Source organism: Marmota marmota, unplaced genomic scaffold, assembly GCF_001458135.2.
Source record: "Marmota marmota marmota unplaced genomic scaffold, marMar, whole genome shotgun sequence".
NCBI lineage: Eukaryota > Metazoa > Chordata > Mammalia > Rodentia > Sciuridae > Marmota > Marmota marmota.
This window is the reverse complement of record NW_026000051.1, coordinates 9,900,994-9,921,272: the sequence shown is the minus strand read 5'-3', so window position 1 is coordinate 9,921,272 and position 20,279 is coordinate 9,900,994. Positions and strand designations below refer to the sequence as shown.

Genomic DNA, 20,279 nt, shown 5'->3' with positions numbered 1-20,279 from the left:
TGAGGGTGGCTTCCTTTTACTGAGCCCCTTCTGTTGTCAGACATGGTCCATTGATAAATACCACTTCATTTAACCCTCCTGGCAACTCAGTTTACAGATATAGCCCAAAGAGGTTTATAACTGACCCAGAGTTACAAAGTTGTGCTACTGAAGAGCTTTTTTAGTTAAATGAGAATTTCAAGATGAAAAAAGTCCTTTACCCACATGGTACACCACAGGAACTACTATTTTTACATTATTATTTCAACTTGGATCTATTTAAATTAATAGAAATCTGTTGCCAGGAACTAAAATGGTTTCAGTTATTAAATATATTTTGTGAGTGTTGGTTTTAATAAGAATGGAAAAAGTTATCTCTTTTTAGAAGAGTCCTTGTCACATATTAGATCACTGTGAGAGAAAATAGGTGTTAGTAGTACAGAAAAAATTATCACTGGTATTTGAAAGGAAAGTGATGACACTTGTATACGAACAGGTGGTAAGTGAACCAGGGCTGAGAAGCTCTTTCCCCTTTAGCCCCCCACAAAAATTCTTTACAATTCATTTTGTAAAGAATGTGCCAGAGATGTTAAAACCTGACATGGGAGGGACAAAAGGCTACTTAGAAATGTGGCCTTCTGCAGTATGTAGTGATTTTTGTCCAGTGCTTTGTTGATAACTGACAGAGAGCAGCTCTCTGGAATAGAGAGAGGGTGGTAAATACCTAGCCCTTAGAGGGCTTGCTGGCATTTTGGCAGGCACGTGGGATACTTAATAGACAAATTTAATGTACAGACTCCCGTGACTTCAGTACAACTGCAGAAATTCAGGTTTTTGATTGATGTTGAATCAGTGCTTGACCGAAATACAAACCAAACTCTTATTTTTAGACCTTTTGATGTTATTATTAGCTTGTTTTAGGCAGAAAAACAGAGCTGATTTAAAAAAAAAAAAAAAAAAAAAGTGTTTTTTGCCAGATATTTTATAGGAAGATTTTCTTTTTTGGGGGTACCAGGGATAGAATCCATGGGCCCTTAACCTCAGTCACATCCCCAATGCTTTCTAATTTTGAGACAGGGTCTCACTAAGTTGCTGAGGCTTTGAAGGTGGGATCCTCCTTCCTCCTGCCTCCTGAACCACTTGGATTATAGGCGTGTGCCACCATACCCAGCAGGAAGAGTTTTTAACTACTTCAAAGGAATTCAGTATTTGTATTCTTAACCATAATTAAATCATCACAAAATGAGTTTTCACTTGATTTGATAATATCTACAGTACAGCAGGAGTCTCAGTGTACATAGAATCTTGGTAAAATCACTTCATTGGCATTTAATTGGCAATTAATCAAATGACCTAATAGTATTACATATTGTTTTCAAATAAAAAGATCATCTACAGTTCACCATCTTCAAATGACTATTTTTGCAGAGGCTTTTTGTCGTTGTTGACATAGATTTTGTTTTATATAGTTGCTCTCAGAGTACTTATGAGATTTTAAATTTGTTTCTCTTGGCCAACATAATATGGTTAACATTCTTGCATATTGCTACACAGAGCTATATAGTATTCTATTGTGTTTAATGTACTGTCACTTAATCTTGTATTTCAAGTTTTATATCATTTTAATACATTTTTACATAGTAGTTCTTTGCTTCACAGTTCTTTTCTGAGAAGTATAGAGTCAAAGCAAATGAACATCTTCATGCCTTTCTGTTTTGTTTTCCAAGAGTTGTACCCGTTTACACTGCCAGGCACTATAAGTCAATATTGTAGGTGAGTTGCTTTTAATGCAGTTTCTTTTCTAGACAAAAAATGCTGTTGAAAAGTTCACTGAGGCCAAGAGAAATTTATTGCAAATCGAATCAGATGCTGAGGAATTAGAAAGGAGAGCACAGGAAACTGCTGTTAACCTTGTGAAAGCCGATCAGCAGCTGAGGTAGGTGGAGTCCCTAAGCTTATATGAGGTGATGAGTGAAGTTTGGTTCTAAGAAGGTAATAATTGGTTTGTGATAAGTGGTGCATGTTAAGTCTTTGGGCCTGGGGGAATAACATGATGTGTTTTAGATTGCTCCAAGCTGATACTGAGGATTTGGAGCAGCACAAAATTAAGCAAGAAGAAATCTTGAAAGAAGTAAACAAAGTTGTAGCAGCAAAAGATGCAGACTTCCAGTGTTTAAACAAGAAGAAGGAAAAGCTAACAGAAGAGTAAGTCAGGCCTCTGTTGGGCTGCAGGGGTGTGTGCAGGGGACAAGCTCTGTGTCCTGATCTCTATCCATAGAGTCTGCTCAAGTACTGCTGGTGCTTTCTAGGCTTCAGAACCTTCAAAAAGACATTGAGGCAGCAGAACACAATGAGCGTCACCACCTGCAGGTCCTTAAAGAATCTGAGACCCTCCTTGAAGCCAAGAGAGCCGAGCTGGAAAAGCTCAAAAGCCAGGTATGGCAGTAGACACCTGGAACAGAAAATTCATACTGCTTTAAAACCTACTTATGTTGTTTTATGATTATGAAAGTAATACAGATTTTTTAAGACCTTTGAAATATTTTTTAGTTGTAGATGGATATAATACTTTTCTTTTATTTGTTTTTATGTGGTGCTGAGGATTGAACCCAGTGCCTCACACGTACTAGGTGAGTGCTCTACCACTGAGCCATAATCCCAGCCCCAGTAATACATGTTTGATTGTAGAAAACATTGGAAAATATGAAATAAAGTATAAAGAATAGGGGCTGGGGTTGTGGCTCAGTGGTAGAGTGCTTGCCTAGCATGTGTGAGGCACTAGGTTCGATTCTCAGCACCACATAAAAATAAATAAAGGTCCAATAACAACTAATAAAATATTTTTAAAAATAAATAAATAAATGAGGCTGTATGTCAGAAAAGTGTAGAGTCCAACATAAGTTTAAATCCCAACTCAGTACAGTGTATTATTGTGTCAGTTTTCTGTCACTATGACAAATACCCAATGCAATTAGCTTATAAATACAAAGGTTTGTGTGGTTCATAGTTTTAGAGGATTCAGCCCATGCTCACTTGGGCGCATTGCTTTAGGCCTGTGGCAACACATCATCGTGGGAGCGTTTGGCAGCATCTGGGGAGTGAACATAGGGAAGAGGAAGAGGTGGGATCCCTTTATTCCCTTCAAGGGCCCATCCCCATGACCCGAAGGTCTCCCACTTGGCCCACTTCCCAGTGACACATTCTGGGGACTAAACCTTTAACACTGGACCAATCACGTAAGAGCCCACCTATGGCCATTAGTGTGTAAAAGATATGAGTTTTAATACATGGCATACTTTTCTGTTAAGTATGTTTATGAACACTGGGGCATTTAAACCAAGCATGAAAGTGGTCATTTGATAAGGGCACATTATAAGTATTTTTCTCTTTTCTTCATTTCCATGTTTATGACTGCTTTTTCTGTAAACAAATATGTATTGCTCTTAAAATTATAAGTAATTTTTAAACTTAAAAAGGTGAATAAACTCTAAAAATTTCTGCCTAATTTACATTGCCAAGGTTGTTACCAAAATGGAATTAAGGTGTGTACACACATACACACACCTTATTTTATACATATATAAGAAAGTTATTTGAAAACCATAACCTGAGGGGTAATCACTATTATCATGTTTCTGTTCTTGTGATCCGAGTGATTTTAAATATGAGAGCTCAAGGTCTTTATTAGGTATTCCATGTTCACACCTCCAAGCTTGGCCCTCCTTGTTCTTGGGACTGGGGTTGAAGCTTTTGATTGCCCCCACATTCTTTAGCTGGCCTAAATAAATACTTAATCTCCAGGGTAGCACTGAAGGCTCTGTGGCCTTTGTCAGACTTTGCATTCTTCCCTTTTCAGGTGACAAGTCAGCAGCAGGAGATGGCTATCTTGGACAAGCAGTTAGGGCATAAAAAGGAGGAGCTGCAGCTACTCCAAGAAAGCATGGTCCAGGCAAAAGCTGATCTCCAAGAAGCCCTGAGTCTGGGAGAAACTGAAGTTGCTGAGAAGTGCAGTCACATCAGGGTATGATATTCAGTAGGTTTTCTTAAGAGTCCTAGAAATGCCATTGATTTATTTTGAGGTAGTTTCATTGGTTTTCTCTGAAGAAGATGTAAATTCCTGAAACCTTGCCTCCTCCCTAATGCTATTTGGTGTGTGTTGTGTGTCCAGGCTATGCTATGTCTGTGATGTGAAGTGCACCCATATTGTTGCCTGGATATGGCTAAGGTTCTCCTGTCTCTTGCCTTTCTCATTTCATTTCTTCTCTAGGAATAGCCTTTCTGCCCTGTTACTAGCCAGATCCCACCTGATTCTCATGGCCCGGCTACCTGCTGCCTTCTCAGAAGATACCCTTGACTTTTTGCTCTGGAAGGAGTTTCTTCCTCTCCTGAGTATGGCAACGTTCTTTGTGTTTCCTCGAGCACCTTGACTTTCTAAGAGTGTGCTTGTTTCCGGCCTTACCTCTGCACTAGGGCTGCTGAGCCCCTTGAGGTCAAGGACTATGTTGAAATCAGCCTTTTTTCCTCTACAACGTGTTGCCTTGCATATGGTCAGTGCTGTGTATATATGTAAAGATGTTACTTTCTTCCATTATTCAGAAATATATTAGTGAAAAATATCGTGCTGTTCTTGACATCAAAGGCAAAAATGAGCTTGTTTCTAAGTTAGAAATTCTGTGAAATGAGACAAGAACATAATTGATTTTAGAGGAATTTCAGTTCATATTTTCATAGGGGAGGGTAACTTTTTGTTTTAAACACAGGAAGTAAAATTGCTTCTGGAAGAACTGAGTGTTCAGAAAGGAGAACTGAATGTCCACATTAGTGAAAAAAAAACTCAACTTGCACTTATAAAGCAGGAAATTGAAAAAGAGGAAGAAAATCTTCAGGTAGTTTTAAGGCAAATGACTAAATACAAAACCGGTAAGTTTAAAGAACATATAAAGTTTGGTGTTGGAAATGTCTGTGTTATAGGTTATAGAAAAATACAAATGACCAAATAAGCCTCAATTAAAACTTAACCTTACTACTAATAAGCAAGTAAAGGCAGATTATTATAAAAGGAATATATTATATTCTGGCATTCAGTTTAATATGGTTTATGTAAAAGTGAAATAATTATATTCATGGTTGACCAGCATATACTGACAGAAGGGCAAGTATATGCCTGTGATCCTTTGAAGTGTACACTGGAATACTCTTTCAAGGTTCAAGACTCTTAAAAAAGTCACATCTGTTGGGCCAGCAAGCCCATTTTTATTCATACACAAATGGCATCTTTTTACATGCTTCACAGTAATGTTTATAATGACAAAAATTTAGAAACAAATAACCAATTTAAAATGATATTTTTGATATTTAATGACATTCAAAAGTGCTCAAGAGAATAGTGAAAAATAAATAAAAACTGAATATGGAGTATAGTCCAGTTTATTTTAGAATGTGTGTGTGTGTGTGTATGTGTATGTGTGTGTGTTTTCCTGGAAGGAAATACTACAAAATGCTATTGTAATGATTATCATCTTTGTATGTTGGGATAATGATATATTTTCAGTTTTTTCTTTTAATACTTTTTTGTATTTTTTCAAATTTTCTCCATGAGCAAATATTGTTATAATCAGAAAAAAGTTAATATTTAAATGTCTATATTTCAAAGGGCAAAACTATAATCATTTCAATCTTTACATAAAGTTTTTCCTATTTTGATTAAGTTTTATTTGTATAAAATGTTTTTAGTTCATTCTATTGTGGGGATATAAATGCTTTTCAAAGTAGTTCTTTGTTAAATTTTTTTTTAATGTTTCTAACAAATTAAATAATTAACAATACTTTTAAAAGTTCCTTCTGTTAAATATGTAATTAGCACCATTTATTCAGCTGAACAAAATTTTTTTGATCATCTGTTATTTCTTCCAGTCAGTAGCATTATTTTTTGTTTCATTTTATAAACGTTTCCAAGTTTACTTAACAGCATGGGCTATGCTTTGTTTCTGTCCATTAGAACTAAAGAACATTTTGGACATGTTGCAACTTGAAAACAATGAACTACAAGATTTGAAGCTACAGCAGGACCAGAAGGTGACTGAGTTAGAGAAGACTCAGGTCGAAGTGCTAGAGGTAATGAACAGAGATGTTGTCCCCTTAGCAAACTGAAGTCTTTCTCTTTTAGGATGTTGAGTCCTCTTTTATCTGATTTAGGAGAAAATGGAGTTAGAGAATTTGCAGCAGGCAGCCCAGCAACAGAAAGAGGAAATAGAGTGGCAGAAACAGCTCCTTGAGAGGAACAAACGGGAAGTAGATCGAATGACTGCTGAGATCCAGGCATTACAGTCATGTGTTGAGTGTTTGAGCAAAGAAAAGGAAGATCTCCAAGAGAAATGTGACAGCTGGGAAAAGAAGTTGTCACAAACCAAAAGGTGAGAGCAAGAACAAATAAGATTTGGGGACTGGGCATATGGCTCAGTATAGAGCACTTGCCTCACATGTACAAGCCCTTGGGTTCAGTCCCTAGTCTTGCAAATAAATAAAATAAAAATAACTGAGAAGGTATTTTAAAAAACAAAATTAGAACTTACAGAAAAGGAAAAAAAATATTCAAACATGGTAGCATAATTCTGCAGTAGTGTTTTTTGGTGAATTTACTTCTAGCTTTTCTTCCCTCCTCAAAAAGACTTTTTAAAATAATCTGTTGTTGTCTTTGAAGTGAAATAACACATGCTGGAAATAAATGGAGAGAAGTACCTAATTCATTGGCTAGGAAGACAATATTGTTAAGATTTAGTTCTCCTCAAATTGCTCTATAAATTCAAAACACTGCAATAAAAAAATCCCAGTAGCCATTCTTGTTTTTTGTAGAAATTGACACATTGGTTCTAAAGTTCAAATAGAAATGCAAAGGATCTAGAATAGAATTTTTGCAATTTTTTAGGCATAACACCAAAACAACTTTGAAAAAGAAACACAAAAGTTTTGGGCTAACACTACCTGATTTCAAGACTTCAGTATAAAACTGTAGTAAGCAACACTGTGGTATTGGTATAAAGTAGACAAATATATCATTGGAACAGAATAGAAAGTCAGAGATAAATTCTCACATATATGGACAACTGATTTTGGCCAAGATACAGAAGTATTGTTTCAGTAAAGAAAAGATAATCTCTTTAAAAAATGTTGTTAACCCAATTGGATATCCAAAATTAAAACAATGAAACCTTGACCTGTATGTCACATTGTATACAAAAATTAACTCAAACCCGACCATAAAGAGAAATGCAAAACCTAAATATAAAACCTCTAAAGAGAAAATTTTTTGTGATCTTGGGTTAAGCAAAATGTTCTTAGGTTTGGCAACTAAAAACATGATCCATAAAAAAGTAAATTGTTTTGTTTTGATACTGGGAATTACCAGGGCACTTTACCACTTAGCTACATCCTCAGCCCTTTTTATTTTTTATTTTGAGATAGTCAGGGTCTCAGTAAGTTATGGAGGATCTTGCTAAGATGCTGAGGCTGGCCTCAAATCTGCAAGCCTCCTGCCTCAGCTTCCTGAGTTGCTGAGATTACAGGTGTGCACTGCCAAGCCCAGCTATAAGGACAGTTTTTTAAATGAATACAAGATTTGAACAGACATTTCACTTCAGAATATATACGATGGCAAATAAACGTGATACGATGCTCAGCAACATTGCTCATTAAGGAAATACAAATTAAAACCATAAGGTAATATTCACTACACATTTATCAACATGACCATACCATATGTTATTGAAGTACTTTCATGTACATCTGATGGGAATGTAAAATGCTACGAGTATTTTGGAAAACAGTTTGGCAGTTACTTAAAAATCAGAAGTACACCTACCCAGAGATTCAGTCATTCTGCCCCTAGGTTTTGTTTTGGTTTTCTTCTTGCAGTACTGGGGATTGAACCTAGAGCCTTATGCATGCTACACTCCCAGGTATTTACTCAAGAGAATGAAAGCATATTTCTACACATAGTATGACAAGTGTTCATAGCATCTTTATTTGTAATTGCCTGCATGTCTATAAACTGGCAGATGAGTAAACGAATTGTAGTATGTCTACCGTGGAATACTGTAGGAATGAAGGGTTGATACACAACATGGATGAATGTCAAAGTAATTGTGCTGAGTGAAAGAATCCAGAAAAAAGCAAGTTTACACTTTTGGCCTCCCTTGATATGTAGAATACCCCTCAGGCATGTCTATGATATGGAAAAACCGTATGATACATACCATTGTGTTTCCTGCTTTTTCACCTATCACAAGTTAGCAGTACAATTTTGATCCTCAGATATTTGGAATTCTGAATATTATCCATTTTTTATCCATGATTTTTATAAAACCTGAATTTAGTCAGTAACTTTCGAGGTTGGGGGGAATCTCCTATTTAGAAACCTGATAAGATTTCATTTAAAAAAATGAGTTCAACAATCTTGAATTTTAAGATTTATATTCATTCAGACCTTCCATAACTGTACATTGTGAAAAGGTAACACTATTCCTTAGTCATATCTTATGTGTGCTTAACTATTTCGTATTGACCATCTGATTTATTTTGTGTGATAGGGTTTTAGCAACTACAGAAGAAAATAGCAAAATGGAGCAATCAAACTTAGAAAACTTGGAATTGAATGTCATAAAACTACAGCAGGAGGTGGACCAGCTAAACAAAGACAAGCTGTCACTACTTAAGGACGTTTCAGCAGTGCAGCCACAGCTCCACGGTAGGAGGCAGCAGAGCAGGAGAGATGTGATTTTCCCTGTTTGTTAAATTCTTTGTGTGATTTTTCTTATTACAGAAGTCTTCATGCAAATGGGCAAGGAGTTTCTTTCTAAAATTAGATTGTGGTAATGGTTGCCCAACTCTGAATATACTAGAAGCATTTGAATTGTATACTTTAAATAGGACATACATGATATGTAAATTATATCTCAGCTGATCTATTTGTCTAGAAACTTGAATTCATGTTCCTTAGAGAACAATTTTAAAACATAACAAAAAATATGAAAAAAAATATTTTTTATAAAAATAAAAAAAGTAACTTCTATTAACAGTTTGGTAAATATTCTTCCAGGTTTTCCCTAGGAGTGTATGTGTGTACTTTAATGCAAATGAAAACATGTCTTTTATTACCAAATCTTTATAATTTTTTAGGAGAAATTGCTATGTCATTCTAGCTAATAATAACTTGTTGAGCATTTATTATGCCCTAGACTTGATACATTTTCTCATTTAATCCTCATAACATTTTTAGGAGATAGAAACTATTGTTTACCCATTTACAGATGAGGAAACCTAAGCTTAGTGTTCTTGTAATTTGTTCAGTCACATAACTAGTAATTGACAAAGACAGTATAGATATAAATTTAGTTCCTAAATTGTCTTCCTGGAAAGTACTAACTTTACATTTCTACCAGAAATGTAAAAGGTACATATTTTTACGTCATGCATCTCAACATTAAATATTATCTGTAAATTTTTTTCAGTACTTCAGGTTGAATCTCTACCATTGAGCTATGTGCTTAGCCCTTTTTATTTTTTTATTTTTTGAGATAGAGTCTAAGTTAACCCAGTCTGGTCTCAAACTTGTGATCCTCCTGCCTCCACTCCCAAGTTGCTGGAATTACAAGTGTACGCCACTGGTGCAGCTATTTTCTGTAAAGTTTTTAATGTAAGATTTTGAATATGAAAGTCTTTAAAAACCTAGGCTCCTAGCCAAGATATGGGTTGTGTATTTATCCCTGTCTTTTGGCTTTTAATAAGTGAGTGTGACATTGTCATTCATTCTACAGAAATATGTTTGAATTCACTTTTGCTGTACTTTTTTTGGGAAGGTGGTTGATGAAAATCTGTCATGTATACATACACGTATATTATTTTATTAAAATGCTGTTTCTGTAGAAAAACGAGAAGCAGTGAAGTCGCTACAGGAGGAACTAGCTAATGTCCAAAACCATTTGAACCTAGCAAAACAGGTAAGGCTAACAAGTAGAATCTTCTGTTAGTATCCCAAAGGCACGCAGACAATTGGGTAATATAACAAAAAAGTCAAGTAAGCTGGTTTCCATTCACACCAACAGATCATAGGGCCATTTATATAATGCAACCCTCAAATAATATTTTGGTACAGAGCAGTGGTTTTCTAATTTATTTGGGCCCTAGAACTCTTGATTCAAATGAAGTTTTACTCAAAACAAATACGTAGAGTGGTGGCTAGACCAAAGTCGTGCATTTCCTCTGCAGCTCCTCCAGGGCCAAAGGGAACAGGCAAGACTTCCAGATAAAGCTTAGAATTGATTACTTATTGAACAACAGAGCAGGATGTTGGATAGGGGAGATTCTTGAGCCTGTAAATTCTCATCATCTTCCTTAAGGTAACTTAGTGTTGTCCTGTGAGAATAGTGCTAAAATCAGATTTTCAAAGAACTTCAAGCAAATTCTGGGTCTTATTTTCTTCTACATAAATGAAGTTAGATTTAACATCTAAATTCTTTTCCTTATACCTTTAATATTGTGCTTCTGAGAAGTATAAAACTTAAAATAGTCTACTTTTAAAAAATCCCACAAAGGTTCTTGTGAATATTATTGTGAGAAATATGCTTTAAAATGCTTAATTTGTGTTCCTTCAAGAGGTATTTAATTTTCTGAACAATGCTGTGAGGTAGCTTGTTGTTTTTTGTTTTCCTCCTACCCACCTCAGTGACAAGGCAGATAAGCTGAGAGGAGCTGAGTATTTTGCTGGTTTTTTGACTCCTTATTTTTTAGGCACTAAAAAAGAGGAAAGCCAGCAATTAGTTTGATTCCTGAATCCTTCTGTAAGTTTGTTGAGATAAAGGCTATGGAAACTATGCTTCTCATTTCATCAAATTTGGTAGATGGTGGATTGGCACTGGCCACTCCCGGAAGCTTTGTGAGTCCTTTCAGTTTGTTCTTCTACCTGCAGGACCTGCTTCATACCACCAGTCGTCAGGATTCACTGCTTGGTGAGCAGACCCGGCTGCAGAAGGACATCAATGAGTGGGTAGAGAGGTTCGAGAACTGTCAAAAAGAAGCAGAAGCTAAACAACAACAACTCCAAGCGCTTCAGAGTGAGATCGAAGAAAACAAGCTGAAGCTAGACCAGCAAGAAATGGTACTACACATTCACGATTATACATGAAAGGAGCCTTCTATTACTTGTATGAGCTTTCTCCTGTGACAGAAAGCTGCTGGGAAGCCCCTCCCCGTGGCCTTTGTGTCTCTCTAACGTACAACTAGGTGTGACTTTTACACCAGCTCTATGACTCTGTTGTGATAAATATACATGATGGTCCCTTAAAGTCATAGGACATTGATCCTGTAAAGAATCTTAATGCCACGTGCCCTTTGCTGCTTAATCTCCTCACGCTGCCCAGGTGACTTTCCAGCCCTTGCGTCATCACTTTTGCAAAGGATTTTTCTGGCCTGTGGGCCAGAAGTACTGGAATCTGTACTAGGACACTATTATGAGCTATTTTTTATTATGAGTATTTATAATGACTAAGATTTTTCTCCATTAAGATGTTTCAGAGACTCCATAAAGAGAGAGAGAATGAAGAAAGTAAATTAGAAGCCAGTAAAGTAACACTGAAGGAGCAGCAGCACCAGCTGGAAAAAGAATTAATGGACCAAAAAAGCAAACTGAACCAGGTGCTCATGCAGATGTCGGTGGCAGAAGAGCGCGTGAGGACTCTGCAAGAAGAGGAGCGGTGGGGGGAGACCCTGGAGAAGACGCTCTCCCAGACCAGTGTGTACCCTGAAATGAATCAGGGGCAGGGATGGGGCAAGGGCAGGGAAGGTGGAAGGGTAGCTCTGCTGGTTGTCTTGTAAAGTGTATGAAGGACCCAGGCCCCAGCCAGGGCCCAGGAAGGGGCAGGAGAAGCAAAGCAGGAGAATGGCACCCCTGGGAGAGATGCAGAGACAGGAGCAGAGACACAAAGGGAACGTGTACCTTGCTGGAGAAGTTTGATCCTAAGACTGCCTCCTTTGTTATCACAAGAAAGTGGAATATTGAGGCAAAGAAGTGTGGAAGACACTGTCAAGTACACTTTGAGCTTTAGGAATAATGATCCGTTTTGCTCAGCCAGTCGAACAATATTAACAATTCTTCTGTCCTCAGTTGACATAGTAAATGGTAAAGAATACAGATATTTGCCTTTGAGTCAGTTTACTCCTGCTTGAACCTTATGTAAATGAAGTTGGTTTGAAAATCCAGGACACATGGTCATCAATAAATAATTTTTATCTTTCTTAGGCCACAGGGTTTAATAGTGCTCAGAAAATGTTATGGTTCTGGTGCCTGAAAGGATTGTCACTCATTTTCCCCTAGCAACTTACGATACACCCAGACCCAGTCATTTCATAATGAAAATGAGACTAAACAAATATGCTGAATTCTGACTGTAGCAGAGGTGTTGAAAAGTGAAGTCTGGGTAGGGTGCTACTCTAAATAGGGTGATAAGAAAAATCTTTTTTTTTTTAAATATTACTCTTATTTGTAAGCATTTTTATTTGTAAGCTTACTCTGTCCCCAATATTTGCATATGTGATTCTAGCAGAATACAAGGCAGTGTGCTCCTCACAGTGTGCTCCTCATCTGTAACACGGGGCTCAGGCCACTGTAAGAACCAGCTCCAAATCCTGTGCCTTTTCTACTGCACCACCTCCTGTGTAGGAGGAAGTACTGATGTGCTTCCCTTTAATCAAATCAAAGTCCACAAGCCAGGCGCAGTCAAGCACTCCTATTCTCCAAGCTACTTGGAGGCTGAGGTAGGAGGATAGAAAGTTTGAGGTCAATCTCAGTAACTTAGACCCTGTCTCAAAAAAAAAAAAAAAAGGTGGTGGGACTGGGATGTAGCTCAAGGGTAAAACACCCATAGGTTCAATCCCCAGTACCAAATCAAGTTGTTGTTTTTTTTTTTTTAATAACTTTATTTGTTTATTCTTTTTATTTTTTATGTGGTGCTGAGGATCGAACCCAGGGCCTCACACATGCTAGGCAAGCACTCTACCACTGAGCCACAATCCCACCCCAAATCAAGTTTTATTAAAAAAAAAAAAAAAAAAAAATCAGCAGTCTGTTGCATGTTTCCTGCACCTCAGTATGGGACTGTATTTATTCTCATTTGTCTCGGAGACTCAAAGGAAGGATAGTTTTTGTCACTTTGGGATCAGGCCTCCAAGAACCAGTTACTTCAGGATGTGCCTTACCTGGATCTTTCCTGGTCTTTGGAGTGGTCAGGGCAAACTGGTGAGGTATGGTAATGGAGGGAAGCTCCAAGTGGACAGCCTGTCACCTTGTGAGGAAAGGAAAGTTCTGCCTGCAGCTGCCTCAGGATCTCCTGCTGAACTTTGTAAAATGCTTATTTCAGAGCTGCAGCTTTCAGAACGGGAGCAGCAATTAATGGAAAAGTCGAATGAGCTACGGGCTCTACAGAAAGAGACAGATGCTATGAGGGCAGACTTCAGTCTCCTGCGGAACCAGTTTTTAACAGAGAGAAAGAAAGCTGAGAAGCAGGTGGCCAGCCTGAAGGATGCACTCCAGGTCCAGCGGAGCCAGCTGGAGAAAAACCTCCTTGTGAGTAGCTGCTGCCCTGACAGTGTATGAGGTTATGATGCAGTTAAGCCCTCAGCCTGCAGCACCAGTGCAGAGAACGTTAATAGCCCACCAACCACCCCCTACCCAGCTACGGGTATTGCTGTGTTCATGGAGATTGACTCTTGAAGCTCGTGGTAAGTTTTGCCTGAGACTCCACTGCTGCCCCAGAGTAGCTTTGGCTGCTGGCTGGAGAGCATCCCATGAACTAGTGTCAGCACAAAGTTGAGACAGCTTCTGCTGTGGCCCACTGTGGGGGATGAGGGCGTTGGAGAGGGCTTGGAAGACATTTGTACCCAGCTGCAGTCATTGCTTAAAAATTATTCTCATCCTGGCCTTTTCAGTCAGCATTAACATTAATCATTATCCTAAACCAGGAAGCTCAATCTACTATGCTTTTATCCCTGAAATAAAATCAGGTGGTGATAATCAAATAGTTCGGAGCCATTTGTGATAGGTGGGGGCAGGTGAGCTCAGTGGTTTCACAAATAATCCTCTGGTTGGATTGAGGGAGCCCTGTTATATGAAAGGAACTTCTAAACGGTATGTGTTTCCAGAGGGTGATATTCTTACAACTATCGATAGACAAGGTAACTGTAAAGATAGAATATAGATGTTTAAAATTTAATCCTCCCAATAACACTGATGATTGGTACTGTTGTTCCCATTTTACAGACAATTAATGGAGACTCAGAGAAAGTAACTTATCAAAGATGCAGCAGATCTGGGGTTCAGACTTTGGTGTAATAGATTGACATATGTGTACTCCCAGCTATACTCTGCCTACCCCAAAGAAGTAAATAGACTTATCCCCATTTTACAGCCTGAGAAGCTGAGGCCAGGAGGAGATGAAGTTATAGAGATAGTGAGTATATGAGCCAATAGCAGCAACACTGCCATGTTTGGACCACAGAGTCATTTTCCTCCTGTTCTAGGAGCAAAAACAGGAGAAGAGTTGCATGCAGAAGGAGATGGCGACGATGGAGCTGGTAGCCCAGGACAACCACGAGAGGGCCCGGCGCCTGATGAAGGAGCTCACCCAAATGCAGCAGGAATACCTGGAGCTCAAGAAACAGGTATGTGACCAGGACCTTCTGCTGGCCAGCCTGGGCAGGAGGGGTCAGTAAACACTCCTTGCCCTCAGGACTCCAATAGGTTGTAACAGATTTGGTATCTTTTAAGAGGATTATTTCTTTATGGAAATCATGAAAGGCTGGTTATAAGAAGATTCTGTAAAAACAGATTTGACTTAAAATTTTGAAATGTAACTCCCCAAGGGAAAAAAGTATTTGTTAAAAATGTGCTTTTAAAACTCTCTTAAAGGGGCTGGGTTGTGGCTCAGGGGTAGAGTGCTTGCTGGGTGTGAGGCATTGGGCTCAATCCTCAGCACCACAGAAAAATAAATAAATAAAGCTATTTTGTCCATCTACAACTAAAAAAAAAAATAGATTCTCAGCACATCTGTAATCCCAGAAGCTGAGGCAGGAAGATCACAAGTTCAAAGCCATCCTCAGAAAAAGCAAGGCACTATGCAACTCAGTGAGACCCTGTCTCTAAATAAAACGCAAAATAGGGCTAGGGATATGGCTCAGTAGTCGAGTGCCCCTGAGTTCAATCCCTGGTCCCCCCTGCCAAACACAGACAAAAAATCTCTTAAAGCTGGATGCACACCTATAATCTTGTAATCTGAGCTACTTAGGAGGCTGAGGCTGGAGGCTTACAAGTTTGAGGCCAGCCTGAACAACTGAGATGTCTCAAAGTAAAAAATAAAAAGGGCTGGGAATGTAGTTCAGTGGTAGCGCATCCATGGGTTCAACCCTCAGTACTTAAAAAAACAAAGAAACAAAAAAAAACCCTAATACTAAAATTCTCCAAGCTTTTTATGTTAGTTATTGAAAGGGAAAAAAGTGGTAATTCTTTAACATAAAACTTTATCATGGCCCAAAGAAATACGTTAAAATGTTAGTTTTTATGCCAGAAACAAGTCTAGTAACATAATCCCCAAACAAGAAAAAATGATCCAGGGGAAAACTTTGATAACATGTAACCAGGTGGAAAGCACAAAACCAGTTCATGCTTGGAGTTGTCAGCCTGGGCAACACGGGAGACCCATCTCAAACATACACATCTTTAAGTTGAACCATCATAAGACCGGGATTGTCTGCAGTTGATATCTACAGATCTTTATAAATACTAGACGAATTCAATAGCTGACCTCTAAGAAAGTCCCAAACCTTACTCAGTATATTTAACTCTGTTTAGATGGCAAACCAAAAAGATCTGGAGAGAAGACAAATAGAAATCAGTGATGCAATGAGGACACTTAAGTCTGAGGTTAAAGACGAAATAAGAACCAGTTTGAAGAATCTCAACCAGTTTCTTCCAGAACTACCAGAAGATATAACAGCTATTTTGGAAAGAAATGGAAACCTAGAAGGAGAGTTGGAAAGCTTAAAAGAGAATTTTCCATTCACTGTGAATGAGAGACCATTTGAAGAAAAACCAAATTTTTCCCAAGTTCACATAACGGTAAGAGTGTATCCTGCTATTCCCTCAGCTTCATAGAAGGATAGTTTGTTTCCACCTTCTCCATCCTCCAGTTAAGCTAAAAACAGGTTTGGAGGTGCGGGGGTAGGAAAGGCTGGTTGTCTCCCACCCATGATACTGGGTGACTCATGGATGTCTCCCTTTTCCTTTTGCAAAAGGATGAGCACTGGCGCGGGGAGGCACTCCGAGAGAGACTGCGGCACCGTGAAGATCGACTCAAGGTTACCCTTTTAAAAAAAAATAAGAACCAGTCTGGAGGCGTGGCTCAGTGGTAGAGCACTTGCCTAGGATACACAAGGCCCTGGGCTCACCCCCAGCATCACAAAACAAAACAAAATGGTTTGAGATACTTGGCACTTTGGGGAAAATGGGGGAAATTTCTCATTCACAAGCTGCTCTCACATCCACTATTTTGCAGCACTGAGAAGTTTATAGATGACATGGTTGAAGTTCAGAGAAGTAGACGTCACACAACAATGAATGACAGTCAGTGTTCAAGATTCTAGGGCTGGGGTGTAGCTAGTGATGAAACACTTACTTGCCTAGCAATAACCAAAATTCTGGGCTTGATCTCTAACACCCCACAAAACATGAATTCTGGTGTTAAGTCTAGTGTTCTTTAACTACATAACGCTGCTTTACTTCATCTAGAATTGACAGAAACTAAGTATTTGGAAGAGGAAATGGAGACATAGTGATGAACTGTAAGAACACCATAAGCCAGTGATTTGGGGAAACATTGAGAACACTGGAAAAGTAGGGTTGAGTGTCAGATAAGGAATTGTTTGACTCAGAATACGTTGCTTTGGAGGCCCTGCGAGACATGCAGTTAAAGTCTATTAGTGGAGTCTAGAATTTAGTGTCCAGTGTTAACCTAAAGATTTGGGGGTTAAGTGTATGGGTGGAGTTGAAATGAGAGGGAGGTAGAATGAAAAGACAGGACTCACCTTTAGGGAATGGCTGCCCTACACAGCTGGCCTGCGAGGGAACAGTACTGCATCATTGAGAGGAGCCCTGTGACTTCCAGTGACTTTCTCCCACCACACATGGCTGCTTTAATTTTAGTCAGTTATATAATTAAATCAAGTTAAAAATTCAATTCTTCAGTTGCTACATTTCAAGTGCTTAGTAGCCATGTGTGTCTAGTGGCTGCTCTAGATAGATACAACCAGAGATAGAACATTCCATCACTGCAGAAAGTGTGTGTGGAGGGTGCTGCTTCAGACTGAATCACTTCAAGATTAAAGCATAAGGAAAGGTCAAGAGGCACTGTGAATTAAATACCTAGTGAGGAGACACTGAAGATTCTAAGTATCAACTAATCATCTGATTCTTGGCAAACAAAGAGATGAGGTAGCAATTTAGTGGGAAGGCAGGAGAGGCGGAAATCCTAAGCATTGCTACAGTGGAAAGAATGGGCTGGTTCAAAGATCCAGTTAATGACAACATAGATGGTAAAAGTTGTGCCCACAGGGGTGTCCATCCTTCCCTGGAAGCTCCTTCAGTTGTTTTTTAAGGACTCAGCATTTCCAGCAGTCACTCCTGCTCCATGAGGGTCAGGCTGGCCTCTCAGATGTGGAGCGTGAGAAGCTGTGACTTCTGCATAAAACCCTGTTTTGTCTAACCCTTTTCAGGCCCAGCTTCGACGCTGTATGTCCAAGCAAGCAGAAGTATTAATCAAAGGAAAGCGGCAGACGGAGGGCACTTTACATAGTCTGAGGAGGCAAGTGGATGCGTTAGGAGAATTGGTCACCAGCACCTCTATAGATTCAACATTGTCACCCAGTTTGTCTCACCTGGAGTCTTCGCTTGCAGATGACTCTCACCCTGGGCAAAGTCAGGTAAGAGGAAGCCCTTAGAGTTTAATATGTTACTTTGGAAGTACTTGAAACTTTGAGGCACACGCTGAATCTGCGGAGGATTCAGGGTCAGAGAACTCAGGATCTAAATGCCACCTTCTGATCTGGAAAATTTGTCTTAGCAGATTCAGTATTTTGTGGCCTGTGGGAGAACTGGAATTGCCTAGCTCATAGATATCCAAAAAAATAAGCTGATGGCTTAGCAAGTAGATTAGCACTGAAGAGTGCATGACCTGACAGCAATGCAATTAATTCTATTCTTCCTGTCCTCCATTTCCAGATTTCCTTATTTTCTACTTGGTCAATGTAAAGATCTTAGACCTATGAGGCCAGTTTGAGTCTTAGTTTAGTTTGTCTGTTTCCCTGTATCCTGGGGAAAGATGATTATTAATAATAGTGCCTAATATTATTTTGCAGTAAAAATTTTGAACTGTAACAAACTGAATTTCATAAAGGTTTTCTGTGGGAGACTTACACACCTATGTTAACACTTTACAGATAACAGCCCATTTTATCCTTACATTCTGGGATGTCTTTTTATACTAAAAAGATAAATGACCTGATTAAGGATGTAGCAGAAGACAAAGGTCTGATTAAGGTCTGATCTGAGCTGTTTATTGTAATGGGCGAACCACAAGGAACATTCAAGGACAACTTCTTTATTAGGCCAAAGAGGAGCAAGTGACTTACCCAGGTCACAAAGCTAATTAGTAGCAGAACCAAGATTTGAATATGATTTCCTTAACTCTGCAGTGGGACCCTAGTGCAGAAAAGGCCAGAACCATCATGGCCTCAGGGCAGTGTTAAGGAAGAGTGTGATGCACTGGGCATGGAAACATAGGTGGGCTCTGTAGCAGCCCAGTTGTGAGAAGAGCACGTGGAGGTTTAGGGGCCAGGTTTAATTATCAGCTCAAGATTGCATCCAGAAGAACTCCGATGCTCTGAATGCCAGAAAATGAGAGATGTTGGAGCATGAGTAGGACAAAGCTGTTGGAATTGTTTAAAAATCTGGGGCTGAAATCCAGCCTTCTGTGGGATAAAGGTTTGAACTAGCTTGGAGTGGGGGGCTGGCCTTTGGGCCTGATGTTTTATACATTTCTTTTCAGGGCTCTTTCCAGGTTCTACAAGGCCCATCAGAACTGCCAGTCAGTTACCAACACGGATGCCATTAACAGCTTCCTGCTCATAGGGTACATGTTAAAGAGTTCTTCTATTTCTTCCCCCCACCCCTTACGTACTGGGGACTGAACCTGGGGCCTTCAATGGTAGGCAAGCACTCCTCTACCACTGAGCCACATCTCTAGCACATGAGATCTTTTAAAACCAAGCACTTTTAATTGGAAAATCTTCAATTCCAGAGGTCTTAAAAAAAAAAATTTAATTTTTTCTCTCATAATCTTGAAGTGGTTCATCTTAAACTTTTGGGCCTGAAAAATATGAGTGGTAGTGCACTTGCCTAGCTTGCATGAGGCCGTGGATGAAAAAGAAACAGTCCAGAGGTACTCAAATTTGTGATTTTTTTTTCCTGTCAGCCATTGTGCCATCGCCTATTAAGACAGTTTTCACTGTTAAAAGAATTTAATTCATCCTTTCCATCTTTTCATCTTACAATGTAGGAAAAGGATGGCCCACCGGGACGAGGAGTGATGTCTTGTGTAAATGTATCTGAGGACACTTTCTCCACTACCTCACTAACTTCCAAATTGCATTGTTGTGTGGTTTTATCAAGATCCAGTGAATCAAGATGCTGAAAGTGCACTCTACTGTGCTTTTGTACCATTAATGCCAATGTTTTTGTAAACCACTTGTATATATGGGAATAGTTGTAAACAATTTAAACCAGTTTCCTAGGTGGCTAAAACCTTTGTTTTTAATCTTGTGGTGTGTTTTTATAAAGACAATGCTGACCTTAATTGCATTATTTGAATCTATACACTGGTAAATCTAGTTGCAAAGAATGTACTTAACTTAAAAGCCCCTCTTCTTTTATATAGTTTCAAGTTATTTTTGGATTAACTTAAAATCTATTTTTCATATAAAAATAAAAGATACACTCAACTTGGGTCTGTCATCTAAATTTCACAGATCTGTGGCATCTAAAAGCCATCAAATTTTGCCTTATTTCCAAGAAAATGACAATCTTCTAGTTGGTTTTACTATCCTTTACCTGGAAGTAGGTTCTATTTCCCAATGAATGTTTCTTGATTCAAAAATAATATAAAACCATTATGCTTCAGACATTTTTCCTTGGCCAATAATAT

At 38.7% G+C, this 20,279-nt stretch overlaps 1 protein-coding gene across 11 annotated transcripts in view; it reads left to right on the top strand.

Annotated features, from left to right (window-relative positions):
- Cntrl (centriolin) overlaps positions 1-20,076 on the top strand; it is an 89,789-nt gene extending 69,713 nt beyond the window's left edge. For 8 of the 11 annotated variants that reach the window (XM_048813170.1, XM_048813173.1, XM_048813175.1 and 5 more), the window contains 19 exons: positions 1,785-1,915; positions 2,044-2,184; positions 2,289-2,415; positions 3,836-4,000; positions 4,740-4,899; positions 5,978-6,093; positions 6,175-6,392; positions 8,565-8,722; positions 9,901-9,974; positions 10,943-11,131; positions 11,539-11,764; positions 13,389-13,594; positions 14,436-14,477; positions 14,548-14,688; positions 15,875-16,141; positions 16,318-16,380; positions 17,794-18,000; positions 19,125-19,208; positions 19,635-20,076. In XM_048813170.1, coding sequence (XP_048669127.1) covers positions 1,785-1,915; positions 2,044-2,184; positions 2,289-2,415; positions 3,836-4,000; positions 4,740-4,899; positions 5,978-6,093; positions 6,175-6,392; positions 8,565-8,722; positions 9,901-9,974; positions 10,943-11,131; positions 11,539-11,764; positions 13,389-13,594; positions 14,436-14,477; positions 14,548-14,688; positions 15,875-16,141; positions 16,318-16,380; positions 17,794-18,000; positions 19,125-19,190 — 2,697 coding nt within the window. In that variant the 3' untranslated portion in view covers positions 19,191-19,208; positions 19,635-20,076. The other 3 variants (XM_048813172.1, XM_048813176.1, XM_048813180.1) reach the window with 3 other exon arrangements.
- The last annotated feature ends 203 nt before the right edge of the window (positions 20,077-20,279 follow it).